This window comes from Cnephaeus nilssonii, assembly GCF_951640355.1.
Source record: "Cnephaeus nilssonii genome assembly, chromosome: 10".
NCBI classification, from domain to species: Eukaryota; Metazoa; Chordata; class Mammalia; order Chiroptera; family Vespertilionidae; genus Cnephaeus; species Cnephaeus nilssonii.
The window spans coordinates 50,767,222-50,791,338 of record NC_137081.1 but is presented as its reverse complement, the minus strand read 5'-3'; the positions used below and the strand labels follow the sequence as shown (position 1 = coordinate 50,791,338).

General features: G+C 41.1%; 1 protein-coding gene across 1 annotated transcript in view; it reads right to left on the bottom strand.

The window, feature by feature from the left end:
* The window catches only part of LOC307106186 (sodium channel protein type 3 subunit alpha-like), a gene marked incomplete at both ends in the record, with an annotated part of 80,024 nt that extends 77,293 nt beyond the window's left edge, over nt 1–2,731 (bottom strand). Inside the window, 1 exon segment of the mRNA XM_079782441.1 lies at nt 2,468–2,731. Within this exon segment, the coding sequence (XP_079638567.1) occupies nt 2,468–2,731 (264 nt within the window).
* Nucleotides 2,732–24,117: the final 21,386 nt, after the last annotated feature.

Sequence of the window (24,117 nt, the reverse complement as noted above, 5' to 3'; positions counted from 1 at the left end):
CAGACATGCCAAGGGCATCTTCATTGAATTTGCAGGTTCTAGAATAGAGAAGGCCTTTAGGACAAAAAGTAAGTGTAAAAAAGGCCAGTTTATGTCTGCAAAACAACATCTAACACAAAACAAACCTTGATTTCTGAGAAGTGAGGAATGAGATACTAATATCCTGAACAGGAGACAAGAAAGACATTTGAAATGTGGGCTCTGATGTGATTGAGAGATGTAAAAGCTTAGAAGACTGGAGAAGATGACAGATAAGTGGAGGAGGAGTAAATAGTGTCAATTCCAAAAGCTGGTCTGCAAGTAATGATAAGTAATGAGGTGACTTTAAAAATATAATAACAGTATATTCCTACTCAGGTGATGATCGTTATAAGTAGAAGTATGTTAAACTGATCCTTGTCCACTCTGGAGTGCTGCTTGCTTCTTTTTTTCCAAGTAAATACACGTTATGTAGTTTTACTAACATTTTGCCTACTTGGTGCAAGAATAAGCTTTACATCTATGAGTAGGAAGGTCCACATAAATCAGAGAATTAAAAAAAATTATACAACTAATTTTTAAACCTTTTCTTGTATTACATTAATAAACACAATGTGGAGTTTTGCTTAATGGTTAAGAGCTCCAGGCCTGGAGCCTCCTTGTCTGGGTTCAAATCCTGAATTCACCACTTATAATGTGAGATTGTGGATAAGTTACTTAACCGCTCTGCGCTTCTCTTCTCATCTGTAAAATGACACTAACGTTGGACCTACCCCACTGGCTCTTTTCATATCAAATGAGGTACGTCTGAGTTCTACTCACAGTGCCTGACAAAGTATGTGCACAACAAATGTTAGCTGTTATTATTATCACTGTCACTGTTCTTAAGTTATTCCCTGGTCAACTTAAATGCCATTAAAAGACATTGTGATGTTGCTCATCTGTTTCGATTAGCTGTGCAAATGTATCTTTAATGGCAGCAAAAGGTTACATAATGCTTTACAACTTTAAAAAGCCTTTCACCTGCATGATTTCATCATTAACATAAGTTTCATGCCATATCTTAAAATTTCAGAACTTCTCCATTAACTTCTTACATTACTTGCACCTTAAGAGATCATAAACTACGTTTTCTTCAATAGCACCTCAAACTTCATCTTTATAGATATTTCAAAAGGAAAGCAGTGCAGCCAACAGTAATGAGAAAACAGTCTCGATGTCTCTCAAGATGGGTCATGGCCACTTTGGACAAATCAAGGTCCAAATCTGGTTCTCAGACAGGAGGCAATAAAAGCTGACTTTGTTAGCACACAGAGAACAATCAGTTTCCAAGCGGCAGACTCACATTAACCAAGTTTTAAAGCCTAGCATATGAAATCATAATGCCAACCCATTTATTTACGATGAGATATACTACTTTCACATGGACTGGAATAATTGCAATAGCATAACTAGCACAATCTTTCCTTTTAAGCAGATCTATGGGAAGACAAATTATAGGAAGGTTTTTTGCTGAGGTTGGAGCCTTAAAAAACCTACTTAATCAAAGGATTCTGAATGCTTAATATCTCTGTTAGGTAGCCCACTGTACCTCCCCTACAATGACGTGGCCTTCATTTGAGGAGAAAAATGCTTTCAGGATACTACTAAATATCTGTCTCCCTTAGAAAATGCTAATGTTAATCCCTAGTATTCTCTCCCCCCTCCCCCATCTTGCTTAAAGATACTTCCTGTCTTTAAGTTGCAAATGCATTGAATCATGTCAAAGTAAGTGATACCCCATCTCTTGAAGGTATCTTTGCAAATATATCCTTTTCATAAGAGAACTGTCTTCTTGTTCCTTGGGGGATGTCTCACTCTCATCATCGTGTGTAATAATCCAGCAACTAAATTTCAAAATTTCTATAGAAACGTGCTGGACTAAATTACTTTTAGGAATATATGACTATATTCTCCATGCCACCTTCTATGAAACTAGTTTAAAAGGAAGAAGAAAGTCTAAGTATTTAATTTTGTGTGGTGGCTTTAAATAAAACATTCTAAAACTTGCTGTTCAAAATGTGTCCCATGTACGAGCAGCATGAGTCTCACTCGGTGGCACCTTAGAAATGCGGGATCTCCAGCCCCACCCCAGGTCTATGGAATCAGAATCTGTATTTAACAAGATCCTCGGGTGATAAGTACTAGTATACCATCTGCTTAAGTATGTCGACAATAACAGATACTTCGCTTTGCTAATGCCAGTTTAATTCTATCTCAATTGCTGTGACATCGTAGAAATGGTCCATCTCTTCACTTCTCTCCACTGGAGCCCAATCTTGACTTCATTTCTTATAAGCATTTCTGCTTCTTATAGAATCAAATTTGAACAGTATGTGGTGTGGGATGTATATGAGCCTGATAAAAGTCTATTAATGTTAAGTGTTTAGTAAAAGACTTAACTTTGGAAGCATAACTGAACGTTCAGAAGTATGAAATCAACACTCACTTTCTTACTGATGTAGTACGGGTCCAGGTCCTCCAGGGGCTCTGACACCATCTCAGGAGGGATGTCTCCATAAATAAACGGAAGGTTTTTTCCAGCTTCCAAGTCACCATTTGGCTTTGGTTTGTTCTCATCATCATTGTCTTGTTCTCTCTTGGGGTTCTTGGCTTTCTCTTCTGCAGCACGTTTTTCGATAGCAGCAAGGGATTCTCTAGTGAAAAGGCGGAAGCTCTCAGGTCCCGGGGGTACCAGCAGTGCCTGTGCCATCTTTTCATCCTGCACATTTAATCACGTTTAGCTTCTTGCATAAGAATTGCCTGTAAACAAACAAAAATGAATGAGTGTTAGTTAGGAAAGCAAATGAATGAGAGGGATTAAGAAATTCATCCAAGATGTTATTTAATGTTCCTTATAGTAATTTTTTAAAAGTACCATACTACAAATTTTAACTTGAAAACATCATAATTAATCTAAAATTTTCAATAAGCCAACTTTAGAAGTCTATCGAAACTCTATTCAGAGCCAAAATATAGTATACTTTTGGTAAAAAGAGTAATGCTTGTCAATAAAATACTTAAGGACTCATATTTCTCTCACCTCTCCTTTTATCACATCTTACTCTCCAGATAAAGACATATTGAAGAAAAGACAGTATTATAGACTCATAGAATCTCAGGATAGGGAAGAAGTTTTGCATAACCCAGCCCTTGTGTTAGTCATCAGCATCATTGATCACTGGTTCTCCAGGGAAGGTCTGACCAGCATAAGGTACAGGGAATTCAAGACTTTGTTTACTTTTAGCTTTGCCTTTTGGATCCTTCTGGGGCATCTTCTGAGGCAATGCAGAATACGGCAGGGGAATGGGGAGGAGGTAGGTTTACAGTTGTTCTTATGGAAAATAATACAATCCTACATAATAAAACCCTAATATGCAAATAGACCAAATGGTGGAATGACCGGTCACTATGACGCACACTGACCACCAGGGAGCAGATGCTCAACACAGGAGCTGCCCCTTGCTGGTCAGTGAGCTCCCACCGGGGGAGTGCCGCTCAGCCAGAAGCCAGGCTCACAGCTGGCAAGCACAGTGGTGGTGGCCGGAGCCTCTCTTGCCTCCATTGCAGGTGGGCGGTAAGGAGTGAGGGGTCCTGGGCTGCGAGAGCACCAGACTGCGAGAGGGATGTCTGACTGCCGGCTTAGGGGAATTGGGCCTAAGCAGGCAGGCAGACATCCCCCGAGGGGTCCCAGACTGAGAGAGGGTGCAGGCCAGGCTGAGGGACCCCCCTGAGTGCATGAATTTCATGCATCAGGCCTCTAGTAATCCTATATAATAAAAGGGTAATATGCAAATTGACCCTAATGGCAGAATGACTGGGAACGACCACCAGGGGGCACTCGCTCAATGCAGGAGCTGCCCCCTATGGTCAATGTGCTCCCACAGGGGGAGCTCTGCTCAGCCACATGCCAGGCTAAGGGCTGCAAGCACAGTGGTGTGGTGGGAGCCTCTCCTGCTTCCTCGGCAGCACTAAGCTGGCAGGTGGACATCCCCTGAGGGCTCCAAGGCTGCAAGAGGGCACAGGCTGGGCAGAGGGACACCCCCCTCCCCCGCCCTGAGTGCACGAATTTTTGTGCATGGGCCTCTGGTTAATAAATAATAACACTGCATTTTGCATACTCAGAACTGTGATCCTACTTTTATCCAACCCTGTATATTTATTTCATTTTCTAATCTGCTGCTCTAACTATTCTAAGACAATTTTCAGATGCTTCCTGAATCTTTCATTTGGTGTAGTGGTTAAAAGCATGGAATATGGCCTGGCTGGCATGGCTCAATGGTTGAGCATTGACCTATGAACCAGGAGGTCATGGTTTGATTCCCTGTCAGGGCACATGCCTGGTTGCAGGCTTGATCCCCAGTGTGGGGTATGCAGGAGGCAGTCGATCAATGATTCTCTCTCATAATTGATGTTTCCATCTCTCTCTCCATATTCCTCTCTGAAATCAATTTAAAAAATTAAAAAGCATGGAATATGGAGCTAGAACCCTTTGTTCTAAACCCAGGCTCTGTCACTTGTGAGCTACGTGACTTTGTAAAATGTAACCCCTCAGTGCTTCAGCCTTCATCCATAAAAAGGGATAAGAGAACTGACCTCCCAGGTTATTGTAAGGAATAAATGAATGAATTTACATTAAGTGTTTAGAATAGTTTCTGGAATTAGTAAACACTATTTTAGTGTCAGTGATCATAATCTAATTATCCTCAGTCCTCCCATTACTTCTGTTGTGGCTTCAAGCATTTTTACAATTCGAGTCACTCGTTTAAGTAAGGTCTTGATTTGCTGGAACCACAGCTGACCACAGAGCTCCAGGAATGGGCTGGAAAGTGAAGAGCACGGGGTCGAAGGGGGGCATTCACACATGCCTACCACCTGGCTGGGAGAGGAAAGGAGAGAAGGCAGACATGTGGAGTCACCTTGCTCAGTTTCCCGGGGAAGAAGGAAAAATTGTATCTGCTGGAAATGTGACAGTACTGTCCAAAATACTGGAAATCAGCTACATAAATTTTGAAACATAAGTTAATAGTTACTTTGCATTGTGCCAAAAAATCACATTTTAAAAGTCAAGATAGAAAACAGAAACAATAACAACAAAATATGAGTTCATCAGTTGTCTTATAGAATGATCTAAAACCACAGCATCAAAGTAGTCATCAAAGTCGTCTGTCACATTTTCCCTGTCCCTATCCGCCCACCCAGCCCTTCCTTGCCTAGTCTGCACTAGTCTAGTCTCCATAGTCGTTTATCCCTCAGTGGCTTTCTAATTCTTAGCAGTTTGTTGCATATACTGAACTTACAGACAGTGAGAAACTCTGGATCTTATAGTAACATAAGTAAAATTGTATAGGTTTATATCATTTTTTGAGTTTAAATCTGGATTACTGGTTCCCTAGTCTGTTCTAATGACAAAAAAAAATGATTTTAATAGCTGTTTTATTTTCATGGAATTTGTATTTATAGTATGACATTATTATATTCCCTGCTACTATGAAGGCATACTAAATAAGTTATAAAATATTAGGTTTGTCAAAAATTGTGTCATTTTCCCCTCTAGTTCTGAAAAAGACCTTCTGATTTGAGGCGGGGTAGGGCTTTTTTTTTTTTTTTTGGTACTTCATTAAGTGGTATGTGAATGCAAATCAGAAGGTTTGAGAACAGTTATTCTGTTTTACTTAAAAACAGTCAACTATTAATATACAGCAGAATCAATGTTTTCTTCTATATCATGTCAGTTTTGATGGGCACATAATTGATCCAGCTCGAGGCTGTGTGAAATAATCACAGCTTTTATACTTTCGAGTATGGAAGGAGTTTGCCCTTAACTGCAAGTCTTAGATACCCAGAGATGCATGATTCTCTCATCGCCTGTCATGAACTGAATGGATAAGTTCTTCTCAAGTGCTCAATGAAGATGGAACAGCATGGCAAACCTGTCTTAAGAAGTTTCTATGAAACATGGTTGCTTTCTTAGGGAAAAAGAAAGGTTGCTTTTGTATTTGAGCTTGCAATGATTGTGGTTTCTTTATCGACAATGGAATGAAAAACATGTAGCAATCAGAGTGAGAGATCTGGGTTAGCACTGAGTCTGTCACTAACAGTTTGCCTGTGTCATTTAACCTCCCTCAACCTCAGTGCTATTGAAGTGCTTTATCATATATGTGGTAGCACTTTGCCACAAAGAAATAACTAATTCTACTCATTTAATTGGACTCTCCTGGTTGCTGAGTTTTAAAATGAAATTAGGCTAAAAGCATTTAATGTGGAAATCTTTCAATAATCTTTGGAGATGACTCTGATTTCTCTGAAATGTCATAGAACAAGGACCATCACAAAATCATGAATATTTATTTAAAAAATAAATAGTTCTGTACCTTCATGTTCACTTATCAAGGCTAGAACAAAGAATCTGAGTCTTGGTCAAAAGGAAGTAAAGAAGTCTCTTTGAAATTCCTATATTCTTGTCTCTTACATCTTGAGAAGCCAGGCCAGTCCCCAACTCAGCTTTTCCTCTGTAAGGGAAACTATTTGGATAGGCGGAGACATTAAAGATTACAGGGAGTAGAGTTTCCGGTGGCCCCACCTGCAGCTTTGCTGTTTAGAAACCTCTCTTAGTTCTTTGGAAGTTCTATTTTAATTTTAATTCTAGTTTAAAATTTTTCTTCTCTTTTGTTCCTTGTGATCTTATTATACAAAACTCTTACATAATTTTATATTCCTAATAGAGCAGACTTTTAAAAATTAATTCCTGCCGATGTCTTGGTGTGGAATATATATTATTAATGAATATATGTGCATTATAATTTATTAAAATACATCAAATTTAATATGCCAAATTTTCTCCAGAACTGTCCTTGCAAGGACAAAAAAGATCTGAGATGATCTCTTAGATTAACTCTAGCGTCTCTATGTGTGAATGTGTGTGAGTCAAGCAAAAGCATCCCTCTGTTAATCAATAAAAGGATTGTGGTTCAAATTATCCTATTATGGGGATGGACCACAGAATTTCAAACCTGGAAGGGAATTAGGATACTTCAGGAAATACTTATTGAGAGACTATTATGCATCAGTACTGTGCTTGGAGTACACACCTGTGGTCCCTGCCTTTAGGGAGCTGGCCATCTCTTGGGAGAGACAGGTATTTATGCAAATGATTATAATGTAATTATATGTAGCTGGCTATTGTCTGCGCTCCATAAAAGGGAACAATTTCTTCTGCCAAGGGAAGGAAAGGAAGGAGGGGTGTGGTTCATGCAAGTTTCCCTGAGGAAGGGATAGTGAGGTAGGTTTTGTAGACTATTTGGGATTTGACCAATTAGATGTGGTGGTGGTAGTTGGGGGAGGGTTAGTAGAAAGACCTATCTGTAGAGACATCTAAGCAGGAAGACAGCATGTTCATGGATCTAGAAATAACAAAGAGCACGGAGAGTTTGGGAGGTACTATAAGGAGTTTATTATGCATGGAGACTAACCTGCCCAAAAGGGAGTGGAAAGAGGAAGGACTAGAAAGTTAGTCAGGATATAGATTACTAAAGGTCTTGTACAGAACACTAAGGTAAGCCAGGGATGGGGAGTGACATGATCAATTTGAAGATTAGAAAGATGGTGGCAGTTTGAAGTGTAGACAAGTAGGAACTAACCTTAGAACAACGGTTTTCAAAAGTTTGATTTCAGGATCCCTTTATATTCTTAAAATCATTGGTTACCTCAAAGAGCTTTTGTTTATGGGGGACTTATCTACCCATGTTTACCATATTCAAAATTAAAAGAAAAAATTAAAAACTTTTATTAACTTAATAGTAAACTATTGTATGTTTACATATACTAGTAAAACAAATGTTTAGTGACAATAACTATATTAACCCAAATGAAAACAATTGAGTGAGAATGAATTTATTTTACATTTAGGTAAATCTCCTCATTGTCTGGCTTAATGAAATATAGCTAGATTCTTTTAAAATATATATATTCTTATTTATTTCAGAGAGGAAAGGAGAGAGAGAGAGATGGAAAAATCAGTGATGAGACAGAATAATTGATCGACTGCGTCCTGCAGGCCCTGCACTAGGGATCGAGCCTACAACCCAGGCATGTGCCCTTTACCGGAATCGAACCTGGGACCCTTCAGTCCACAGGCCAACGCTCTATCCACTGAGCCAAACAAACTAGGTTCTTATATCTGTTTCTGAGTTCAATCTGTTGAGATATGCTGTTTTTATCAAAGCAAATTAAGAAAATTCTCACATATAAATTATCATATATATATATATATATATATATATATATATATATATATATATGGCTGGAAGAGGAGAATTTTAAGTTGCCTTTTCAGGCAATTGTGATATTCTTCTTGGATAAACACTAAAACTACAAATGGCAGTTGTTTTTTTAATTAGTTTCAAAATGGAACCTGGACAGATACATGCAAAAAAATGAAACTAGACCACCAATTTATACCATACACAAAAATAAACTCAAAATGGATAAGGGACTTAAACGTAAGATAGGAAACCATAAAAATCTTAGAGGATTCCACAGGCAGCAAAATCTCAGACATATGCCAAAGCAATTTCTTCACCAATACAGCTGTTAGGGCAATGGAAACTAAAGAGAAGATAAACAAATGAGACTACATCAAAATAAAAAACTTCTGCACAGCAAAAGAAACCATCAATAAAACCACAAGAAAGCCCACTGCATGGGAGAGCATATTTGCCAATGTTATCTCTGATAAGGGTTTAATCTCCAACATTTACAGGGAACTCATACAACTTAACAAAAGGAAGATAAACAACCCAATCAAAAAATGGGCAATGGACCTAAATAGATACTTTTCTAAAGGGGTCATACAGAAGGCCGAGAGACATATGAAAACATGCTCAAAGTCACTAATTATCCAAGAGATGCAAATTAAAATGACAATGAGGTACCATCTCACACCTGTCAGAATAGCTATCATCAACAAATCAACAAATGATAAGTGCTGGCGAGGATGCGAAGAAAAAGGAACCCACGTGCACTGCTGGTGGGAATGCAGATTGGTGCAGCCACTGTGGAGAACAATATGGAGTTTCCTCAAAAAACTAAAAATGGAACTCCCATTTGACCCAGAGATCCCACTTATAGGAATATATCCCAAGAAACTAGAAACACCAATCAGAAAGGATATGTGCACCCCTATGTTCATAGCAGCACAATCTACAATAGCTAACATTTGGAAACAGCCTAAGTGCCCATCAGCAGATGAGTGGATTAAAAAACTGTGGTACATCTACACAATGGAATACTATGCTGCTATAAAAAGGAAGGAACTCCTACCATTTGCAACAGTATGGATGGACCTGGAGAGTATTATGCTAAGCAAAATAAGTCAGTTGGAGATAGACAAATATCACATGATCTCACTCATTTGTGGAATATAATGAACAACATAAAATGATGAGCAAAAATATATCCAGAGACAGAGAAGAATTGAACAGACCATCAAACCTCAGAGGTAAGGCAGTAGAGGGTTGGGGGAAGGAGAAGAGATCAACCAAAGGACTTGTATGCATGCATATAAGCATAACCAATGGACACAGACACTAGGGGTGAGGGCACTAGTTGGGGGGTGGGGAAAAATGGGGGGATAAGGACACATATGTAATCTATATATATAAAGAGACAGGGTCTGTCACATCCAAAAATGACCGAAGGCTGGATGAAACACCAGAAGTCAGTCCTGCATTCAGTGCTGGGTTGGCACTGACTGCTGCTGGTGCGGGCACGGTGACCCAGCACTGACTGCTGAGGGGGCTTCAGATCAGGCCCAAAGAGAGGCCTGAGAAGAGAGTCAGAGTCTGATCCGCAGCCTTTGTGGCAGCTGTTGATCAGCCGTCTCCTCTCTTTTTCTCTTCAGACTTCGCCAGCAGCCGGGCCCCTGTTTCTCTCTGGGCCTCCACGAGGGCTGCTGATCAGCCCCGCCTCTATGATCAGGCCGAAGATAGGCCCGGAGATGCTGACTGGCATAGAAACCAACAAATCAGAACCAAATCTGGGTGAATTGCGAGGAGCCAATGGCTGCCTAAGAGGTGGAGCTTTTGATGCTGATTGGCATAGAAATCAACCAATTAGAACCTACTCTGGGTGAACTGTGAAGGCAGAACCTAAGGTGGGGGCTGAGGAGGTGTTTTAAGGGCAATAGCTGTTTGGTGTAAGGTGTAAGAAAGCGATTCAATTTTTTAATGACCAGTTTGGTAGTGTAGTGCATATGGCTGGCTATCAGTCCAGATATAGGGATTATGTGTTTTTTTCTGCCAAGAGCATCTCATCCTGATGAAAAAGCGCCCTCCCCCCATTTAAGCAGTCCTATTTTATATAATCTATCTATACTAATACAAGGGAAATATGCTAATTAGACTGGGTCGACCAGCCATCCTTCAGACATCCGACTTCTTCCAAACAAAGCCACGGTGGTGGGAGCCAAGGTAGAGGCAGTTAGGGGCGATCAGGCCAGCAGGGGAGGGCAGTTGGGGGTGAGATCAGGCCAGTAGGGGAGGGCAGTTAGGGGTGATCAGGCAGGCAGAGGCAGTTAAGGGCAATCATGCTGGCAGGGGAGAGCAGTTAGGGGAGAGATTAGGCTGGCAGGGGAGGGCAGTTAGGTGCAATCAGGCAGGCAGGGGTGGGCAGTTAGGGGTGATCAGGCAGGCAGAGGCAGTTAGGGGTGATCATGCTGGCAGGGGAGAGCAGTTAGGGGCAATATTAGGCCGGCAGGGGAGGGCAATTAGGTGCAATCAGGCAGGCAGGCAGAGGCAGTTAGGGGCAATCAGGCAGGCAGAGGCAGTTAGGGGCGATCAGGCAGGCAGGCAGAGAGGTTAGAGGAAATCAGGAAGGCAGGGGGGCAAGGTAGGGGCGATCAGGCTGGCAGGCAGAGGGGTTAGGGGTGATCAGGCAGGCAGGCAGGTGAGTGGTTAGGAGCCAGTCATCCTGGATTGCGAGAGGGATTTCTGACTGTCGGTACAGGGATTGGGCCTAAACCAGCAGACGTACATCTCCCAAGGGGTCCCAGACTGGAGAGGGTGCAGGCCAGGCTGAGGAACCCCCCCACTCTGTGCACAAATTTCGTGCACCAGGCCTCTAGTACTTTAATAAAGAAAAAAATACAAAAAATAAAATTAATAGAAAATGGAACCTGAAACTATATTAATGAACTTTAATTGATCTTGCCCTTTGCATGGATTTTATTCCATCATGCATGAATAATTTAGAAAATATTGGCACATTATTATGCATATTCTCCAAATTTTGACAAATTTAATTATATAACATTCAAAAACTCACATTTGTTAATATCATCACTGAACTCATGAGAAAAGTGATAATGCCTCGGGAGGCTGTCAAGCTCCCAGGGGCAGGTAAAAGTTTTCCAAAATTCCAATTTCCACTTGAAAGCTCCAGTTTTCACTGTCAACAAATGCTGTCATTTGCTTTTCCTGAAGTGAAAGGCTTATCTTTTGTTCATTTTCTGAGAAAATATCTGCCTCATACCTGAGTCTGAATAACCATAGTTTGTCAGTTCTGCTTTCAGTGAAAATGGTGTTCCATGAAGCTAGGAGTGGCTCATTCAGCTCCTGACTCACAATCAGACAAGTGCTTTTCCTTGAGGCAATCATGTGCTTCTGTATGCAGCAGAAATGCTTTCTGTATTCTTCCCATTTCATCATACAGAATATTAAAACTATGTGTTCTTTAGACTCGATATTGTTAATAAAATTAGTAATAGTTACTGCTTCATCACTGATGTTCTTACATGAACTGGCACATGGACTGCTTCAGTTCAATGCTGCTGCCTTGATTCTTGCTAAGCCTTTAGCAGTTTTAAACACCATGAGGTCCAGATTATTTTCTTAATAATACCAAGATGGCATGGGACTTTCCCCTCCCCCAGGACTTTGGCAGTATCAGTGCAAATACCAAAACAGTGGGAAAGGCACATGCCATCTTGGTATTATTAAGAAAATAATCTGGACCTCATAGTCCCCCCAAAAGAGATTCAGGAACCATCTCTCACCCCCACCCCAGTTGCCTGCAAACCACCTTTTGAGAACAGCTGCCCAGGAAGCCGATGGACACCAGTAGTCTAAAGAATAGGGCAAGACATTTTGACCAAATCTCTAAGGACAGTGCCTCGGCGATCAGAACGGTATTCAAGCCCTGGTTCTGCTATGCTTTAGCAGTGTGGTCTTGGACAATTGTTTTTATCCTTTATACTCTTTAGGTTACCTATCTGCACACTATCTGCATTATCTGGAGATATTAATAGCGCATACTTTAGAGTTAATGCATATACTAGTAAATGACAAAATGCACCTAGAGGGTGAGCACAGTGCCTAGAAGATAGTAGGTCAATAAGTCAGAGAGAAAACAAATCACGGCCAGGGAACCGTCTTCAAGGCACAAGAAGGAGAGAGAAAACCATTGAGATTTTGTGATGACTTGATCTGAAGGAAGAACTATAAGCTCATTCCCAGATTGTCATTAGCCCAACAGAGAAGTGGAGGTTCGTAGGGCATGATAATAAATTCTGTTTGGGATTTAATTTGAGATGCCTGTGAGACAACTGGGTGTCTAATTAGAATAGGGGTCTGAGACTCAGGAAAGCCATCTGGGCTGGGAAATATTTAGAAATCAATGGTTGAAATTGAAGCTAAGAATATGCATTACATTGTCTAGGATAAAAATTGGAAAGATGAAGAGGCAGGACTCCTGTGACTACCAATTTTTAAGGAGAGGGAACACAGAGGATACTGGACAAAGAAGTCAGAGCAGTTATATGGATGCCAAAGGAGGAATTTCCAAGATGCTAATTAAGAGGCATACATTGGATTTGACAGCTAGTCCAACTCCCTGACTTTAAAGTAAATGAGGTGCAGGCACAGAGAAGCTAAGTAATCTTCACTCAAATGTCTACTGACAAATAAAAATTATTTCTCTGAGGCAAAGCATTTTCCACATATTCTATTCTTGACTGGCTTCCTAGTATACTTGACATTTTTATCTTGAATCTTACAATTGTGTGATTTGATTGGAAAGATCTAAGCTGTATATAAATAACTACAGAAAAATAGTTATATATAGTTCAATTCTGCTTTCTAGGCTCACATATCTGTATGCTATGATGCTAACATACACTTCTGAAACTATATGAAGCTGTATTTGTTAATGAATCAGAATCTGAAAAAAAATGGCACAGTAAACATTTGGGATATGCTGTGGCATTACTGGGGCAAAAATGAAAGTTTATTTTTTGTTTTTTATTTTATTATTATTGGTTATATAGACCATGAGTTCTCATCTTGTTGAATTTTCCATGTCAGTTTGGCGAGTTGTATTGGCCTATAACCTGATAGTATCAACAGTCTCTCTCTCTCTTTCTCTCTCTCTCTCTTTCTCTCTCTCTCTCTGGAGGTTTTGATGATTATGTTACAGACAAAATCAATTAGTTCTGGTCTATTACCATGGAAACAGATTTATGTCAGAGGCTGTAAATTTGCCATCTTCAAGGATGGAAAGTTGCCCTGTGTCATAGAACTTGAAAGATTAGGGGAAAATATCTACAGTGTTCTTGATGGAGAGAGGATGAGTTGTCAGGAAAAGTCTGGGTCAATTACTGGGGCAAGGATGCTGTGTTTTCTTGGTATCTACAAAAGTGACTATTATAGGGAGGACATAATCTAAAAGACAGGATGAACCAATTAATCACCCTCCTATAGAAAAAAGTTATTAATTTTTTTCAAAAGGAATTTTCATTTTGGGTTCATGATTGCCAGGTATTAGTATTTAGCATATGTTCTCAGGCAGCATGTGACCAAGAGCATCATATATTACTGCAGGCAAACAGAGAGCACTCAGCACATTATGATGACCATTGAACACACTTCCAAAGCAGAATTAAATATTATTTTCAATATTTCAAAAGTTTTAAAATAATGCCTGGTTGGTATACCTAGCTAACTAGGTGGCTTTGAAGATTAAATAATAATAGATAAAACAATTAAATGATTACTATGTCTTAGACATTCTGTTATGTAATTTATGAATATTAACTTACTTAATCACCCTTATAAACTTATGAGGTTGGTATTATTATTATTCTCATTTTACAGATCAAAAAATCGAGATGCAGGTAGGTTATATAACTTATCAATGTTACAAAAGTAATAAGTCAAGGAGCCAGGATTTAAACCCAGTTAGTTCAGGAAATAGCCTACAAAATGATATGTTTAATTTATCTTTTCTGAAATTGAATTAGGATAAGTTAGCTACTTTATTGGGTGGTTGCTATGTATAGAGCCCCATGTTATGAATGGGGTGGTGCAACCTAAGAAATATAGCAATATAATCCTCACCTTTGTTTTAATATAGAAGATAAAATAAACATGAATGAATGAATAACAAAAATAAAATCCACTTCTAATATATTCATGTTCATATGTATGTTCAGCACTTTGGAGTTATCTAGAGGTAAATTAAAAGATGAGGCCACTTTCTCCTATATCATGTACCTCTTGTTGTCAGTGTGGTGTCAAAGAATTCAGCATTCCTTCTAGTCTGAATAAACCTATTGAGAAAGTAAGTATAGCAAAGAAAGCACTATTCCATGGCCAAATACAAATTAAATCTAGACTTTCACTACCATTGTTCTTTCCTATTTAACATATGACTGTACAGACATAAATATTATTTATTGACTTGCTAATCTATATATATAAAACTCTAATATGCAAATAGACTGAACAGCAAAACAACAGAACAACCAGTCACTATGATGTGCGCTGACCACCAGGGGGCATGCGTGGAACATGGCAGGCATTGGCTCCGATGGGATAGTGGAGCAGGTGAGCAGGTGGGCCAGACCAAGGCGGGGCACCAGTCACTGTCATCAGGGCAAGCCTCTGGTGGTTACTGAAAATTCTTTGCTCCCACAGACTACGATCCCACCCGGCAGTCGCACCTACTGCTGGCTCCAGCCCCACTTGCACCTGCTGCCAGAGCCCGAGCTGCCGCTCACACCCGCTGCCGGCACCCGGTGCTGCCCCAGTCACTGGTCGCCATTAGCAGTTGCGAGCAGCAGCTGCTGCCTCCGATTGCCCATGAGGGCTTCTCCACCTCCCCCTGCTCCTGAGGGGCGATTGGGGCAGCAGCCGCTGCTTGCACCCTCTCACTATGCTGCCCCCAATCGCTCCGGGTCGGCAGCGGGTGCTAGCGGGGCTGGCGCCGGCAGTGCGTGGGAGCAGCTGTGGCAGCAGTGCTTAATAAAAGAATCTACATCTGCTTTTCTCTACCTGGACTCAGTGTCATGCCCCTGGAAAGAAATAGTTATATGAAAGCATGAGCTCATCTCCATCTTCAGAACAATTTTTACCTCAGAAATAATTAGCTTCCAGGAGATGAAGTTCCCTGTGACTGTTCTTACCAGACAGCTATAAGCTCAGAGAAACAACTGCTAACTAATAACAACAATTAAGCCAACATAATTATAAACAAGTCAGAACTACTGGTTTTATTAGCTCCTGATTTTTTCTCTTGTATGTTTGCAAAATGAAATTGTCTGTTCAACTTCCCAATATTCATTCCACTTCAGAGCTCTGTGCTAATCATTGGTTAAGGAATAGGCATGTGGTCCAAATCTGGCCAACAAAAGGTGAGCAGTCCACCATGTGGGTGTCTGTGAAAGGCTTCTTCATGGCTAAGAAGAAGACCACGGAGATGGAATTCTCTGTCCTCTGGACCTCATTGCACTGGGATATGATACATGGCATTACTCCAACTTACAATCAGAAGGGATGACATCCCGAGGCCAAAGCTGACACACTGCGGGCGGCGGATCACAGAGACAGCTCTACCCCATGGGCTCTGGATGGATCACTCAGCTCTTGGACCCACACCACCTCTGCACTGCTTGTTACATTCAATAAACATTCTTCTTGACTAAGACCATTTTAGACAGCTTTACTAGTGAGCAGCAGCTGATACACCAAACAAATAAATACTCCTTGTTGGTTCAAAAACTTGGCCAGTCCAGAAGCCAGCTTACAACCAAATACTAACCACATATTTGGATGTCTTTCACTCCACGCAAAATGGTGAGCTATGGATCCAGTTGCCAAATAAATATAATAAAATGCAAGTAAGTACAATCCTGGGTTATTTACTAAATATCCAGGATGATATCTTTCTTAAAAAGAAAACAAAATAAAAAGTTGGGTTCATCTTTTTCTCCCATCAGGAGCCCTTGGCATCGTTCTATTCCCTGAGATCATCTCTGCCATGTCCCTATCTACGCTTGCCTTTTTGTTCTGCTCTAACTGTCCTGTTAGCTAATAGAGATTTTAGTTTACTTTCCACAAACACAAATTTATACCCACTAGTAGTTTAAGCACCTTCACAGTACCTTTTTCCGGAAGAGCTCCAGGCCACTTCTGGGAATTATCTCATTTGTCGTATACTATCCCTAGAAGAGATTCTGTGTTTTTGCCCCAGTAAGCCAATACTCCTTGACAGATATCTCGTCTCCGAGGAACTCTGATGAGGCTTGATGTCAGCGTTCTTGTTCCAGGGTCTGTGTAGAAAGGGAGCACAGGTGAAGTTAGTCCAGCGTCTTGGGCATCTGACTGAATTGGGTGCTCTGGCTCTGGCTCTGGCTGTGGGTTTTCATACTTTGTTTACTCATAGACCTAGATCGAGAACGTAGGCCTGATGCCAAGCATGTTGTTGGACCCTTGTCAGCAGTGCACCCTGGGGTGCTCAAGGAAGGATGGGACCAGGAACCAGCGCCAGGGTCCTGGGTTGGGTGGGCTCTCCTTCTTCCCCTGGCACTGATTCAGGCACTCTTTCTGAAGGCACGCTGGAGTCCCGAGTATCTTCCTGTTAGTCACCTCTTACTTCCCCCCCACCCCACTGCTCTCCCCTCTTTACTTCCCCTTTGTTTCTTTTCTTCAAATGCCAGAAAGACCAAAGAAGCAGACCAGTGGAGTATGTGGTTACAGTGTTTTAGTTCCTTTTCAGCTCCTCTTCTTCTCTACCTAGAGCCCTATATGATAATATGAGTAAAGTAAGAACAATAAACTGTATTCAATGGCTTCTAAGAGTAAGCTTTAGTCAAGCAAAGGTGAAAAAACAGCATAATAAACCGAGGCATAATATCCATTTCAGTATAACCATCTGATGTTGTATTCCTATCAGCTGCAACCATTAGCAATGGCTTAGCCCAGTTAAACTGGTGACTATTTCAAAGGAGAATATAAGTAATTTTAAAATCAGCAATTGATATGTAAAATAATATTTATTTAATTCACTTATACAATGCCCATAACCCTAACTGGTCATGGATTCTCACCAATAAGCTTTCTTTTATAATTTACTATGACAAAAAATACTGCTACATTAAATCTCACTTTTTTATGTTATACATACTTTTAAAAAATCTCTGACTCCTGATGAGAACTCACTCCTAAGCCACCAATCATTTCTTGAATCTGTCATCAGAGTGATTTTTCTAAAACATGTATCCTATCACAATTAAAAATCTGTCCATCAGTGATTTGTAGTCAGTGTAGCAAAGTGTGCAAGTGCCTTTATGATCTCGCCCTGCCTCTTCTCCCTCACCTTTCACTTTGTAGTAACACAGACCTGGCTCTGCCATCCACTAGCTGTGTGACATTGAACATGTTACCTAACCAATCTACTTTTTAGTTTCCCATCCATTAATGGGGATTATAATACCCAGCAAAATAGGGCTGGTGTTAGAATTAAATGAGATTATACATGCATATATATAAAGACACTTGCAAAGTACCTGGTATAAAGTAGGTTTTCCATAAAAGCGGGAGGTTTTAATAGTATTAGAGGTGATAATAATAGTAACAACAGTATTATAGTTATCATTTTCTATAAGATGATAATAACTCTAATAATACCCATCAAACAGACCCATGCATTAGAGTATAAATCATTAAATTATTAAATAAATGTATAGCCTTTCAATAAATGTTAGTTCTCTCTTCTTGACAGCCACAGGTTAATAAATGTTACTTCCCTTCTCCTCATAGCACACAAGTAACTGGGTTTTAAATAGCTTGGTCTCCAGCCTGACATATGTAATGAGCATAATGTTAAATAACCAAAATATGGGGACATGAAGGGGGATAAGGTAAGGAAGGCTGAACATTAAAGAGGGGCTCAGAAGAAAAGGAGGAACAGGAGAGTGGAGTTGGAGAAAGCATCCCCTAAGGTCCTCATCTGCCTGTGTTCTCGCTCTTATTCTGACGATTGAAAACACTTGGAAGTCCAGGGTTTTAACATTGAAATTAGTCTTTCAGGTCATCTAGCTTCACCATTCGTGTTTTTAAGCAGTGGTCCCTAAAACTGAGCATCAGTGAGCTCATTGAAAATCACTGATTCGCAGATCAGAAAAATATAGCTTATGGCCTGGGCTCCAAATGGGAGAGATTTTATTTTTTTCCAATTCCAAGAATCCATGGGAAATAGCGGTGAGTTCTGTGTATGTCATCACGATCCACTTTAGGCCTCATATTTCAAGTTGCATATGTCTCAGTAAGATTTGTAGCTCTTTAAAAGCAGACCATAGCTTACAGATTAACCATAATATAAAATTGCATGTCTTGAGTTAACAGACAATCGGGATTCTTAAAAGCAGTTCTGAACTTCACTTGGGCTATTTGTTAAAGAATCAGATTTCTGGGTTCAATCTCTGGAGACTCCGAAAAAGTTAGGGTGGGGCAAGACCCAAGAATTTACATTTTAAACAAACTTCCTAAATGAATGTGGTGCAGGTGGCACATGGGTTACAATTTGAGAAGACTGCTCTGAAGGAGAAGAGTAGAGGTTCCTGGAAATAGGAGATGGGTGCTTTATACAATCAAGGCTGGGATTCAGCTCTAATGTTCCCAGTAAGTAAGAACAAGTGGAAGCGCGCCAGATCACAAGGCTTTTATTTTTATTATATTTTCCTTTCTATTTTAGAAAAACAAAACAAAAACAATTCCTGCCTTGCCTGTGTGGCTCAGTGGTGGAGCAGCGACCCAGGAACCAAGAAGTAACAGGTTCCATTCCTGGTCAGGGCACATGCCTGGGTTGGGGACTCAATCCCCAGTAGGGGGCATGCAGGAGGCAGCCATTCAATGATCATATTCTCTCATTGATGTTTCTATCTTTCTATTCCTTTTCCTTCCTCTCTCTCTAAAAATCAATAAAAACATATTTTTTTTAAAAAAAAAACATCACAATTAAAACAAACAAACAATTCCTAAAGACTGTATATAAAAAGAAAAACTTCCTCTGAGAACTAAACTGAAGAAAGAAATGTTGCTTAAGGCCATAGCATTAGGGACACTACATAACATTGCTTAACAGATGTCTTAAATTTAATTTAAAAAAAAAACAAGGTTTAATCTAATAAACCTTCTCCTGATGGCTAAAATCAAATTCAATCAACCCTATTTAAAAAGTGGTGGGATAAAATGGTTCAGAAATTTTACTTTTAGATTACCTAATACAAGTGTTGGAACTAGAGAATTCCCCCCCAAATGGAGAGTGTGCCTCTGAAATTTCTTTCATAGAATTCAGCATTTGGAAATTCAGGGGAAGTTCACGCCACAAGCGAGGAAGTGACAGCTCAAAAAGCATGACAGAGGCTGCTCTGAAAAGAGTGGGTGTCACTAGAGAACCTTGGACAAAATTGTTTAACTTTATTTTTCTTCACCCATTTTTATTTTTACTATTGATGCTGCTAACTGTAATACTAATATCAACAATTGCATTTTAAGAGATGAATTTAACTGTTTATAGTTTGTGATACTTTATTTTATCCTGACAGTTTATTTATCCTTTCAAATGTTCTAGCCCCTAAAGCGTTTTAAATTTTTGTCTTACTCCAGCTCCATTGTTTTTAACCATCCTTTTGTCTTTCTAGTTTATCCTTTAACTATTTGCGGCCATTTACGCTATTTCCTTTTCCTTTCACTCCATTTTATCTTCTTTTATGCTGACAGCACGATGTACCTGCTTCAGAATTTTCCAGTTCAAAACCATTTCTGTCATGCACTCGGCTGTGAAACCCCGGGGACTTGGCTCTGTGCAAGGGCTGCCGCAGACCCACAGCTGTGGCCGAGGAACCCCCAGACTTCCCCAGCAGGTCCCCGCAGCGTTTCCCCTGGGGGAGGGGCAGCCTTCCATCTGGGTGGGAACGCTGGTTGGTGCTTCGGGGTCTGAAATAGTCTTACCTTACCAGCTGCTCATCTGGGTTGAGGCCCTTATCAAGGAGATAACTTCGAATGGCTAAACCACCACGATGTTATGCAGTGAAATACTGGAAGTTTGTCTAGGAAGCAAACCGTCCGTCCACTGCTCCGGGTGCTCCAGACATTCTCCGGAATCACTTTGACCATCCAAAGGCTTCATGGTGGTCATGCTAACTGGAAATCTGGGATTCCTTTCTTTGCATTGTATAAAACTCATTCCTGCCTTCACTCTAAAAGTGTTACACCCAGGAGGTCATCTGGTCTCACCATTTGTGTTTGTAAGCAGTGGTCCCTAAAACTGAACATCAGAATCACCTGGAGGACTTTTTGTTGAAACACTGCTTGTCAGGTCTCACCCCAGAGTTGCTGATTCTGCAGATATGGGAGAGGTCCCAAATTCTGCATTTCTACAAGCACACAGATGCTGCTGTTGCCACTGGCCCAGGACCACACTTTGACAATGACTGGCTTATAGAGTTCAGAATTAAAGGTTTTCTGAAGTTAGAAACATATGTGCTAGTCATATTGCTATATATATATATATATATATATATATATATATATATATAATTTTATTGATTTCAGAGAGGAGGGAGAGGAAGATAGAAACATCAGTGACAGCGAATTATTGATTGGCTGCCTCCTGCATGACCCCCACTCAGGATCAAGCCCTCAACCTCGTCATGTGCCCCAACTGGGAATCGAACCTCAATTTCTTGGTCAGAGATTGATGCTCAACCACCCAGCCACACCAGCTGGGTATATTGCTCTCATTTTTATGATTTCTCAAAGATGACAATCACAGCTTCTCCTGCCTCATTTGTTCATTCATTTAATGTCCTGTGGTATAATTCCTCCAAACCTGGAACTTTGGAATGATTTATGGCAGTATTTCACAGAAGCATGTGATAGCTTCTTCACTGTCTCCCTTCCAGCTGACTCTCCTACAGCCTCATTTCACCCAGCAGTCAGAGTGATTTGGGGAAAACAGAAATCAAATCATGTTCTTTTGCTGCTCAGAAGCCCAGAGGCTACCCAGTGAAAAGGCTAAACGCCTTCCAGTTGCCTATAAGGCTTTATGATACAGCCTTCCAGTTCCCTAGCTAAATTCATCTCTTCCTACTCCCCACCCCTCTCACTCCTCTCTAGCCCAATTGGCTTCTGGCTGTCCTCTGCACCAGCCAAGCACACATACACTGTTCCAGCTCTCAGGAACACTCTTCCTCTAGACAGCTGAATGCCTAACTCCCTGACCTCCTTCAAGTCTTGGCAAAGTTTACCTTCTCAAAGACACCTGCTGTGCTTTTCTTTCAGCTTCTTATCCCACTCTGTTGTTTCCAAAGCACTTATCACCTTATTATGTAGTATACTGGAGGCCAGTGCATGAAATTCGTGCACGAGTGGGGGGGGAGGGGGGGCTGGGGGAGGTCCCTCAGCCTGGCCTACACCCTCTCCAATCCGGAACCCCTCAGGGGATGTCCAACTGCCTCTCTCAATCCAGAACCGCTGGCTCCTAACTGCTCGCCTGCCAGCCTGCCTGATCACCCCTAACCCCTCTGCCTGGCTGCCTGATCACCCCTAACCACCTCTGCCTGCCCTATCAGCCTGATTACCCCTAATCACTTTTGCCTAGCCCCACAGCCAGGACCCAGGATTCCCTTCTCTGGCCAGCCGCAGGCACCCAGGACCCAGGCCTGCTTCACCCGGGCTGGTCACAGCCGCAGGCGCAAGGGACCGTGGGGCGGGCAGCTTGTCCCTCTCCCTGGCCACAGCCTGGCTGGTCCCCATTCCTCTCTCACGAGCTCATTTGTGCTTGGCTGGTCCTCATTCCTCTCTCCCCAGTGTTGAGTGTCTGAGCCATTATGACGTGATGGCGTGATGACTATTTGCATATTAGCTCTTTATTATATAGGATAATTTGCTTGTTTATGTTGATTATTCATTTTCTGTCTCTCCTGGGTAGACTATAAGCCTTGAAGTAAGCAGGCATTATTAAATATCTGTTGAATACAACTACTTAAAATGAATTCTACAACAGCCCAGCTCAACCTGGCAGCCATTGGCCATGTGCAGTAGCTGAAGGCTTGAAATGTTGCTAGTGCCAAATTTTGAAATGTTTTGGCATGTCATTTCTTTTGTATTTTTTTTAAAGTTAGCATCTAGAAATTTTAAGTACCTATGTTGGCCTCATATTTCTATTGAAGAGTGCTGGTCTACTATACACCTTTCTCCTACTTCTTCATCCTCCTCCAAGGGATCAAACCCATAAACAAATTCATGAATTAAGGAAGGAGGTGATCCCCTACTCTGAGATGCTCTAGAAAGCATTGAAGCTCTCTCTAGATTGATTAATTCTCAGTATTATTTGGTCAGATTGTTGTTCTTATCCTTAAGTAATAGGATTTTGGACGAAGAAACACTACCATGAAAATGCTCCTTTGTCCATAAGCAAACATCTGTGTGCGTGCATGCATGAGCATGTGGAGCAGAAAGGACATTTAAATCAGAATACAACAGACTTATAGGAAGCTTTCTATTTTGAAATAAGTTGGCATCATGACAAATAGAAAGCAAACAGCATTCTCAGCCCAATAATCAATCCTTGATCCGCATTCCTACCCTCACATCAGTTTTGCTTCAGCCACAGTAGCCTTCTGAGTTGCCCTGGGCCGTGTTTCTCCTACTGCTTGCTGGTGCTAGTGCCTTAGGCAATTTCTTTCCAGGCAACCACAGACTGTTTACTGACTGTAATCAAAATGACAGCGCACTGTTTTCACAACCGAGTGTGCAGTTGATGGCCTTTTTCACTTGGCAACCCGAGGGAACTTGAGAACAGGGATCTTGAGGTACAACTTGCTACTTCAAGATGGTGGCGCTTACTTGACAAGTTTCCTGCACTTCTTTGGGGTTTAAAATACAAAGGATGGAGTGTTATCCAGCCCGGAGCTGAGTGGCTGTAATCACTGCCTTCACATCCGTGCTAGTGGTAAAGGCAACTGGAACACAGGTGGTTTCAGGTGGGGCAGATGTTCAGCCCGCACATGCTTCTTCACCAGCCAGAACCCAGCACCCGAGGGGCCTTCTCTACCAAGCACGCCCCACAATACATGGTTATAGTGCTGGGGAGTCAGATCGCTGTGAGGCAGTGACAGTGTAATATCCACGGACCCATCATTTTAGAAACAAGTTTTAATGAAAATATAAGGAAGAAGGGAAGGAAAACAGAAGGAAAGGAATGAAACTTGCACTTCAGGTAAAATGAATGTTAGACTTGTCTTTGCCAACACTGGCTGTGACATATTAAACACTCAGCACCTCTGATGTTCGGAGTCCACATTTGTAAAAGAGACAGTGAGGAGGGAAACTGACTAGTTCTTTTGTAGTGTGTCCTTTATCTCTAAAACTCTAGTCCAGTGCCCAGGCTCTAGCTCTCTGTATGAGGTAGACTCCAACATTTATCCCTTATGGGAATTACCTGAGGCAGGGACATAACTTTATGCTCTGAACAAGGGTACTTGAATACTGACTAATGATGTGCCGGAGCTAGGCTGTGCTATCCCTACCAGAGGCTGTCTTCCTATGCAGAATCCTCTAGTGCACTAGGGACTTGCTAGTTTTCAATGTAAATGGTGTTTATGATGAGTCAAATAGGAATGCCTCGAATAGAGCATAGCTGGAAGGTTGGTTACTGAAAAGAACTATTCCTCGAATTCTTTCTAACTCTAGGTATTCAATTCTGATACATGATTTCTGCATGAAATTATAGTATCAGAAATCTTCTCACCTGGGAAATTCT